This window comes from Anser brachyrhynchus (genome assembly GCF_964034855.1).
Source record: "Anser brachyrhynchus genome assembly, contig: SCAFFOLD_331, whole genome shotgun sequence".
Classification (NCBI taxonomy): Eukaryota; Metazoa; Chordata; class Aves; order Anseriformes; family Anatidae; genus Anser; species Anser brachyrhynchus.
The window spans coordinates 76,931-86,548 of NW_027663569.1; the positions used below are offsets into that span (position 1 = coordinate 76,931).

At 70.1% G+C, this 9,618-nt stretch overlaps 1 protein-coding gene across 1 annotated transcript; it reads left to right on the forward strand.

The window, feature by feature from the left end:
• The first annotated feature begins 3,158 nt into the window (after nt 1-3,158).
• On the forward strand, nt 3,159-9,070 carry RARG (retinoic acid receptor gamma). Its single transcript, XM_080609422.1, is given in 9 exon segments — nt 3,159-3,443; nt 5,423-5,571; nt 5,643-5,785; nt 6,307-6,355; nt 6,357-6,465; nt 6,694-6,870; nt 6,942-7,146; nt 7,567-7,725; nt 8,228-9,070. Coding segments are annotated over 9 exon segments (1,929 nt in total). The 5' UTR covers nt 3,159-3,260; the 3' UTR covers nt 8,983-9,070.
• The last annotated feature ends 548 nt before the right edge of the window (nt 9,071-9,618 follow it).

The window sequence follows — 9,618 nt, forward strand, 5'->3', positions numbered from 1 at the left end:
CACGTGTGGTCTTGCAGACATGCTTGCTCACCTGTGCACACTCATGCACCCGTGCATGGTCTTGCATGTGCACGTGCTTGCACACTCTCGTGCACGCCCCCCAGCCCCACGAGGCCTCGTGCGAGGTCCTGTGCCCCCCAGCGCCTCCCGGCCACGGGTGCAGGGCCTGGTGCACGCGCAGGCTGGCGTGACAGCCCGTGTCCCAGCGTGCCCCGGGACTGGCGTGACGCCCCGTGTCCCGTCGTGCCCCAGGAGCACCCGGGGCCCTTGGCGTGTGGCCCCGTGTCCCAGCGTGCCCCGGGAGCACCGCGGGTGTTGGCGTCACTCCCAGCTTCCCAGTGTGCTCTGGGGCGGGGCGGCGTGACCGGGGAGGCCTCGCACACACGTGTGCAAGGGGCCTGCTGCAGCTCCCCCCCCAGGCCCATCTGCACCCGGTGTGCAAACCCTTGCACGCGCACAGGGCTGTGGCTCAACGTGCGCTGCTCACCACCGCCTTGCACACGTGTCCCCGTGCAAGCCTGGCACTCACGTGCAAGCCTTGCACTAACCCCCTGGGCAGCCCTTGCACCAACATTCTGTGTGACCCTTGCACCAAAGCATCCCCGTGCAACACTTCCACAGCCCCCCCCCCAACTCTTGCACAGAACCCCTCCCCCCCCCATTGCAGCTCTTGCACTAACTCACGCCTGTGCAGTCCTTGCACGGAAACCCTCTGTGCAATCCTTGCACCGAGCCCTCATGCAACCTGTGCACGGAAACACCCTCATAACATGCCCCTTGCACTAACTCATGCCCGTGTTGCACTTCTGCAGAAACACGTTCCCCGTGCAAGCCTTGCACTGCCCCCTTGTGCAAGCCTTGCGCTAAACCACCCCCGTGCAAGCCTTGCACAACCCTGGGCCCCCTTGCACGGAGCCCTGCCGCCCGCTGCCTCCAGGGCGGCCCTGTGCAAAGGTGTGCAAAGTGCAGGAGCGTGCAAGGGCCGTGCACCAGGGGGGGCATGTCCTGGTCCCCCTTACCCGTGGGTGGGGTTAATCGGGGCCTCTGATTTGGGCCTTTAATTAATTGGGGCCTTTAATTAATTGGGGCCTTTAACTGGGGCCTCGGCTGGCGCGGAGCAGGAAGGGGCCACTGGGGGACCCTGTGTCCCTCCCCATGTCCCCATGTCCCGCGCCATGTCCCGTGTCCCACGCCCCGTGCCGTGCCCCCGCCCCCGTCCCCGTGCCCCCGTCCCCGTGCCCCCATCCCCGTGCCACACGCCGTGTCCCCCGTGTCCCCCACCGCCCCCGTCCCCTCGTCCCGTATCCCCGTCCCCACCCCCGGGTCCCCCTGTCCCCGGGTCCCCCTGTACCCCACGGCCCCATCCCTGTCCCCCGCCGTGTCCACCGTCCCCCCCCGCCCCGTCCCAGTGCCCCCGCTCCCCCCGTCCCGTCGCGGTTCCCCCGGTCCCCCGTCCCCCCCGCTCCCTCCGGTCGCCCCGTGTCCCCCCGATCCCCCCCGGTGCCCCGCGCCCCCCGCCCCGCGCCGGTGCCCCCGCCCCGCCCCGCCCCCCCCCGGGGCGGTCTCTCCGCGGCTCCGCCGTGGCGGGGCCGGGGCCGAGCGGGGCCGCGCCCGGTGCCGGTGCCCGGGGCCCGGTGGCGGCGGGGCCGGGGGCCGCTCCGCGGTGGCGGTGGCGGTGCCGGTGCCCGGTGCCCGTTCCCGTCCCGTTCCCGGCGTCCCGGCCCGGTGCCGGTCCCGGCCCGATGCTGGGCTGCCTGGGGGCGCTGCCGGCCCCGCGGCGGCTCCACGACGTCACCAACCGGCGGGGAGCGCTGCTGGGGGGGCGCCTCGGTGAGCGGGGGGGGCGCGGGGGGACGGGAACCGGGACGGGGCGGGGGCTGGGGGCGGCTGGGGGGGGGGGACGGGGAGGGGGGGGAGAGGGAGGCAGTGTGAGTGCGGGGGGGGAGTGGGGGGGGGGGGGAAGTGTGCGGAGAGTGTGAGTGTGAGGGGGGGTGAGCGGGTGTGAGCGGGGACGGGTGCGAGCCGGGGACTGTGAGTGTGAGTGGGGAGGGAGGGTGAGGGGGAGTGTGGGGGAGTGTGAGGGGGAGAGGGGGGGGAGTGTGAGGGGAGAGCGGGGGGAGTGTGAGGGTGGGGGTAGGTGTGAGTGTGAGTGGGGGGGTGAGGGGGAGTGAGGGTGTGTGTGACTGTGAGTGTGAGTGTGGGGGCAGTGAGGCTGGGTGTGGGTGTGAGTGAGGGTAAGGGTGGGGGTGAGAGCGCGAATGGGTGGGGGGGAGTGGGAGTGAGCGTACGGGACGAGTGTGAGGTCGTGGCGGGAGTGGGAGTGAGTGTGGGAGGGAGGGGGGTTGAGCAAGGGGGTGTGCAAGGGTGTTGGGTGAGCGTGAGCGTGAGTGTGGGGGTGACAGGATAAGTGTATGAGTGTGGGGGTGAGCGTGAGTGAGGGTGCGGGGTGAGGGTGGGAGTGAGTAAGGGGTGAGTGGGGGTGAGTGTGCAAGTGACAGTGAGGGTGAGAGGGAGGGTGGGTGTGAGTGACGGGGTGAGGGCGGGTGTGAGGGGTGTGAGAGGGAGGGTGAGTGTGAGAATGAGGGGGTGTGGGTGTGCGTGGGTGTGAGGTGTGACAGTAAGTGTGAGTGTGTAAGGGGGTGAGTGAGGGAGGGTGAGAGTGAGTGAGGGCTGTGAGGGTGAGGATGTGCATGTATGGGAGTGAGTGAATGTGAATGTGAGTGAGTGTGAGAGTGAGCGAGGGGGGTGAGTGTGTGTGCGGGTGAGGGTGAGTGTGTAAGGATGGGTGTGAGTGAGTGTGAGGGTGGGCGACTGAGTGGGACTGTGAGGGGCTGTGAGTGTGTGAGGGGGGGTGTGGACAAGTGTGTGCGGGTACAGGCTTGTGAATGAGGGCGAGTGTGAGGTGTGAGGCTGGGTGTGAACGTGAGTGTGAGTGTTAGAGCGTGTGCAGGTCGGTGGCTAAATGTGAGTGACGCTGTAGGTGTGCGACAGTGTGAGAGTGTGCGATGGTGCATGAGCGTGTGATGGTGAGTAACTGCGATGGTGTGCGAGTGTGGCAGTGTGTGAGTGTGCAATGGTGCACACGTGTGTGATGGCATGTGAATGTGTGACAGCACATGAGTGTGCAACAGCACGTGAGAGTGCGACGGTGCACGAGTGCGTGTGGCTGAGCGGTGCCGGCTGCGGACGTGTGTGGGTGTGTGAGCTGCGGGCATGCAGGTGAGCGTGTTGTGTGGCGGCGTGTGCAAGCGTGTGTGTGCATGCGTGTGCGTGCGTGTGTGCGTGCCGGGCGTGTGGGCGTGAGTGAATGTGCCAGCGGTGCCTGTGAGACACAGCCGGGGTGCGCGGGCGTGACAGTGCCGGGGGGGACAGGCGAGTGTGCAAGCAGGGGGGGCAAGTGTGCAAGCACGGGGGACGAGCATGCGAGCGCCGTGAGGCATGGGGTGAGCTCGGGGGGGGTTGGGGGGGGGCACATCCATGGGTGTGCGTGGGGGGCACACATGTGCAAGGCGGGTGTGCAAATCTGTGTGTGGGTGTGTGCAGCCCCAGGGGGGGACACCCCCCCCTCCGTCTGCCCCCCCATGTCCCGGGGTGCCCAGGCTGGGGGGGGGGGGGGAGATTTTTGTGCCTGGTTTTTGGGGGGGGGTCACGGAGCCCCCGGCTTTGGGGGGGCAACGAGGGGGGGGGGCAGGGCCGGGGGGGGCTGGGGGGAATTTGAGGGGGGTCTGGGGGGATTTGGGGGGGGGGGCTGGGGGGATTTTGGGGGGGGGTGCCTTTGCTGCCCCCCCAAATCGCAGCCCAGCTTATGCTGGGGAATCCGACGCTGTTTTGTGGTTTTTTTTTTTCGGTGGGGGGGCTCGGGGCTGGGCCCCCCCCCGGTCCATGGGCAGGGCCCCCCCCGCCCAACTGGTTCCAGTCCCGCACTGGAAGCCGCCCAGTGCTGGCCGCCCGCCGGCTCCATGTGGCACTTAACCCCTGCGGGGCCGCCCCAAAACGCGCTGCCCCCCCCGGACACCCCCCCGAGGTGGGGGGGGGGGTGGCTGTGCCCCCCCCCCGTTATAATATCCGCCCCCTCCCAAATCAGCAGCGGGCGCTGGGCTCTGTGTGCTGGGGGTTCCTGCTTAACCCTGTCCCGCCCCCCCCCCCCCCCAAAAAAAATTAGCACAACGGGGCGTGTCCCGGCAGGGGGGGCAGGTTTCGGGGTGTGAGCGCCTGCGTTGCCCCCCCGAAAAAAAATCACAACAATCACAAAAAGGGGAAAAAAAATGCCGCTGCCTTCAGGGGGCGAAACTGAGGGCGGGGGGGGAACGGGAGGGGGGCGGGGGGGGGGGCACCCAGATATTTCGGGAGGTGCCGGGGGGCCTTTGGGGTGTCCCCCCCCCCCAATTTCCCCCCCCCCGGCGGGTGCGGCGCCCTGCGCGGGGGCGGCGCTGGGTGTGGTGCGTGCCTGTGGTTGTGGCGGGGGGGGGGCCGGGGGGGGGCCGGCGGCTGGCTGCTGGGGAACCAGAAAACAACCCCCCCCCCTAAAAAAAAACACCCCCAGAACCCCTCCCCAAAGAAGCCCCCCAAAAAACAGCCCTGAAAAAAAACACCCCCCAAAAAAACACCTCCCAAAAAAACACCCCCCCAAAAAAAACACCCCCCAAAGATGCCCCCAAAAAGCCACCTCCCCCTCCCCCCCCCGAAAAACCACTCCCCCAATGCCCCATCAACCCCCCCAGCCCCCCCCCCCCCCCGTTTCTCCCCCCCCGCGCCCAGCTGGGAGCGTTTTGGGGGCCCGCCGCCGGCCCCGGGCAGGAATTTCCTCAATTTCAGCAATTTCGCTTTATTTTTTTTCTTTTTTTTTCTTAAAAAAATGCCGCCCCCCCCGCCACCCGCCCCCCCCCCGTGCACACACAAGGGGCCGCACCCGGACACAGGCGGGAAAAAAACTGACCCCCCCCCCCCCAGAAAAAACACCGCGCCGCCCCCCTCCTGGCACAGGGTGATGGGAGGGGGACACAGGGACAGGGGGACATGGGGGGGAGTGGGGGGGGGGCACTGGGACCCCCCCCGGGTTCTGTCCTCGAGGGGGGGACGCAGCCTAGGGGGCCCCCTGTCCCCCCCCATCTGTCCCCCGCTGTCCCCTCCCTCTTTACCCCTTGTTCCTCTGCCCCCCCCCCCGCCCCTTGCCCCCCCCCCACCCCACCCCCCACTGTCTGGGGGGGGATGCCCCCCCCGAGGGGCTGGGACCCCCCCAAAGCGCTGGGGACCCCCCCCCCCCCCGTCCTTCCCGTGCCCTCAGTTTCCCTTTGAAGCAAGCAGGGCACAGCCGAGGGGGAAATCCCACCTGCAGGACGCAGAGCGGGGCCGCGGGGGGGGCTCAGCCGGCACCACGCACTGACCCCTCCCCCCCACTGACCCCCCCCCCGTGCCCCCCCAGGCGTGGAGGCGCCGCGCAGCCCCCCCCCGGAGATGGTGGCCCGGCTCGCCCTCGCCGCCGCCGCCGCCGCGTGTCTACAAGCCCTGCTTCGTCTGCAGCGACAAGTCCTCGGGCTACCACTACGGCGTCAGCTCCTGCGAGGCTGTAAGGTGAGGGGGGGGGCACCTGGCGCGAACCCCCCCCCCCACGCCCCCCCCATCCCCGGCTTACCCCCCCGCAGGGCTTCTTCCGCCGCAGCATCCCAGAAGAACATGGTGTACACGTGCCACCGCGACGGCCGCTGCCACATCAACAAGGCCACGCGCAACCGCTGCCAGTCCTGCCGCCTGCAGAAGTGCTTCGACGTCGGCATGTCCAAGGAGGGTGCGTGGGCCGGGGGGGGCCGGGGGGGGGCATGGGAGGGTGTGGAGGGGGCGGCCAACCCACCCCCCCTGCTGGGACCCCCCCCGTGCCCCTCTGGCTCCCCCCTGCTCTGCCATCCCTGTGGGCAGCCTCTGGGGTGGGGTTGGGGGGATTTATTGGGGGGGGGGGGGGAAGGGGGGAGTATGTGGCTTTTTCGGGCGGGGGGGGGTGCTGGGGGGGGCCTTGGCAGGCCCCCCCGGCCACACTGTGCTATATGTGGATATCCTGCCGCTGGCGCATCCTGTCCCTGCGCCCCCCAAGGGGAGGAGGAAACGCAGCCTGGGGATGGGGCGGGAATGGGGGGTACCCTGTGACCCCCCCCAAACCCCTCCCAACCCCCCCCAACCCCCCCGAACCCCCCCACCCCCATCACCCCCAGCAGTCACACCGCACCGGGATGGGCGCCCACCCCCTGCGCGCTGGGGGTCCCGCCGTGCCCCATAGCATCCCCGCACCCCCCCCACATGTCCCCCCCCCCGCAGCCGTGCGCAACGACCGCAACAAGAAGAAGAAGGAGGCGCGGGGGGGGGGAGGCGGCCGGGCGCGAGCTGAGCCCGGCGCTGGAGGAGCTGATCCAGAGGGTGCGCAGGGCGCACACCGAGACCTTCCCCTCGCTATGCCAGCTGGGCAAGTACACCACGGTGAGCCCCCGCATCCCCGGGGGGGGGGGCGGCGGGGTGGGGGGCCCCCCCAGGTGACCCTGTGCCCCCCCCGGTGACCCCCTGCCCCTCCCGGCCCCAGAACATGAGAGCGGAGCACCGTGTGCAGCGGGACCTGGGGCTGGGGATGCAGAAGGGGGCAGTGACCCCCTTGGTGACCCCCCCCCCGGTGACCCCCCCATCTCCCCCCTCCCCCCCGGTGCCCCCAAGAACTCGAGCGCGGAGCACCGCGTGCAGCTGGACCTGGGGCTGTGGGACAAGTTCAGCGAGCTGGCCACCAAGTGCATCATCAAGATCGTGGAGTTCGCCAAGCGCCTGCCCGGCTTCACCGCGCTCACCATCGCCGACCAGATCACTCTGCTCAAGGCCGCCTGCCTCGACATCCTGGTGCGGGGGGGCAAGGGAACTGGGGGGGGCGTGGGGAGGGGGTGTTGGTGCTGACCCCCCCGCTCCCGCAGATGCTGCGGATCTGCACGCGCTACACCCCCGAGCAGGACACGATGACGTTCTCGGACGGGCTGACGCTGACGCGCACGCAGATGCACAACGCCGGCTTCGGGCCCCTCACCGACCTCGTCTTCGCCTTCGCCGGGCAGCTGCTGCCCCTCGGCATGGACGACACCGAGACCGGGCTGCTCAGCGCCATCTGCCTCATCTGCGGCGGTGCGGGGGGGCCGGGGGTCACGGGGGGCTGCGGGGTCTGGGGCACGTGGGGGACTGCTTGTGACTGCAGGGGACCTGGGGGGGGCCGGGGGGCTGAGGGGGGGCTGCAGGGGTTACAGGGGGCTGCTGGGGGCTGCAGGGGATGTGGGGGGTGCTGAGGGGGGGGGTCGCAGGGGGACAGGGGGTGTGGGGGGCTGGGGGGGGTGGGGTGCTGCAGGGGGCCGCAGGGGGCTGGGGCGCAGGGGGGACTCAGGGGCGTGGGGTGAGACGGGGGGGCTGGGGGGTACGGGGTGTGGTCCTGACGCCCCCCTCCCCGTGCCGCCCTGCATCCACCCGCACACACCCGTGGGGCTGCGGGACGCGTTCTTTTTTTTGGGGGGGGGGGAGGGGGAGTCCTGACGCCCCCCCCCACACCCCCAGACCGCATGGACCTGGAGGAGCCGCAGAAGGTGGAGCGGCTGCAGGAGCCGCTGCTCGAGGCGCTGCGGGTGTACGCGCGGCGGCGGCGGCCCCGCGAGCCCCACATGTTCCCCCGCATGCTGATGAAAATCACCGACCTGCGCGGCATCAGCACCAAGGGTGCCACGGGGGCGGGGGGAGGCGGCAGGGGGTAGTCGGGGGGGTGCCGGGGGGGCAAGGGGGTGCGGAAGGGGGGCGGAGGGGCAGTGGAGGGGCACCGGGGGAGCACGGGGGTGTTGGGGGGGGGGGGGGGGGGCTTTGGTGGGGAGTTCTGGAGGGGGGGGCTTGGGGGGGAATTTGGGGGGTCTTAGGGGGCGAAATTTTGGACCAGGGGCTTGGGGGGGAATTTTGGGGGTTTTGGGGGGGGGATTTTTGGAGGGGGGGCTTGGGGGGGAATTGGGGGGCCTTGGGGGGGGAGTTTTGAGGGGGGAGTTTGGGAGGGGAGGGGTTTCGGGGGAGGGGCTCACAAGAAGCCCGTGGGGATGGGGGGAGAGCTCACAGCGGGGCCGTTTGCATGGGGGGATGCAGAGAGTTGGGGGGGGGGGCTGGTGGTGAGGGGGGTCCGGGGGGGTCTCGCGGTGCGGGGGGGTCACGAACAGCATCTGCGGGGGGGGGGGGGCAGGCGCGGAGCGCGCCATCACACTGAAGATGGAGATCCCGGGCCCGATGCCCCCCCTGATCCGCGAGATGCTGGAGAACCCTGAGATGTTCGAGGAGGAGGCGCCACCCCCCCCGGCCCCCCCCGCAGACCAGGACGCCCCCCCCCGGCCCCCCTGCCTCGCCCTAAGGTGGGGGGGGGGGGAGGCACCCACCGCTTCCAGCCCCCCCCATACAACACAGCCGCTGGGGGGTGGGGGTGCACGGTGCCCCCCCATTCCCCCCCCCCAAAAAAAAAAAAACTTGCTTTTTGCAAGGGGGGGGGCTCCAGAGACTGACGGAGCCAGGCCCTGGGGGGATCCCCACGGCGCAGCCGTTGCCTTAAGCTGGGGGGGGCCCCGGGGGGGCCCCCCCATCCTCAGCTTCATGCCAAAGGCCCCCCCCGCTGCCTCCCCCCCCAAGATTCGGGGGGGGCGCTTAAAGGAGGGGGCAACAATGGACAGAAATTGCCCCCCCCAATTAATGACCGGCACCCCCAGGAGTGCCACGTTCCCCCACACACACCGTGCCCCCCCCAAAAAAAGCGGGGGGGGGGGGCACAGCCAGGACTTTATTTATTCATGTCTAGGAAGACAAAATGAGACAGGGTGGATTTGGGGGGGGGGGGGGCCGCTTCCCTTCCCCCCCCGGGGGGTGCTGTTTGGGGGGGGTGCAGATAGGACTCGCCACCCCCCAGCTGTACGGGGGGGGGCATCTTATTTGCTGGGTTATTTTATATAAAAGTGGTGGTTGGGGGGGGGGGGGTGCTGCTTGTGGGTTTTGCTTTTCTATGCTGTTGGGGTGGGGGGGGGACACAAACCCCCCCCCTTGTTTGCCCCCCCCCCCTCGGGCACACAACACTACAGAGACCAAAGATGGGGGCGCATGGCGCCCCCACCCCCCCACCCCCCTGGAGTGGGGGTGTTCAAAGCCATAAAGACCCCAATGCCATGGGGGGGCCCTGCCCCGTACCCCCCCCTCCCAAATCCCTCCCAGGGCAGCTTTACAAGGGGGGGGGTGCCCCAATTGCCCCCGGGACCAAATTGCACCCCCCCCCCGATGTCTGTTACCCCCAGCCTGGCTGGGTGTGGGGGGGTGCCCCTGCCCACCCCCCCCAGCGCTGGACCCGCCCCCCCACGCCCCCCCCCAATTTTGGGGGTGCAGGGCTGGCGGGGGGGGCCGTTACACTACACGGGGGGGTGCCCCCCCCCCGGGGCAGCACTTTTCTCCCGTTATTTATTCCTTTGCGTTTACACCGGGGCCCCCCCAGACCCCTGGACCCTGGGGGGGGGGTCCCGGGGGGGGGCTCTCCCCCCCACCCCCACCCCGCTGTCGTCGCCCCCGGTGCCCGAGCTGCCCCCCCCCGCGGGGGGGGGC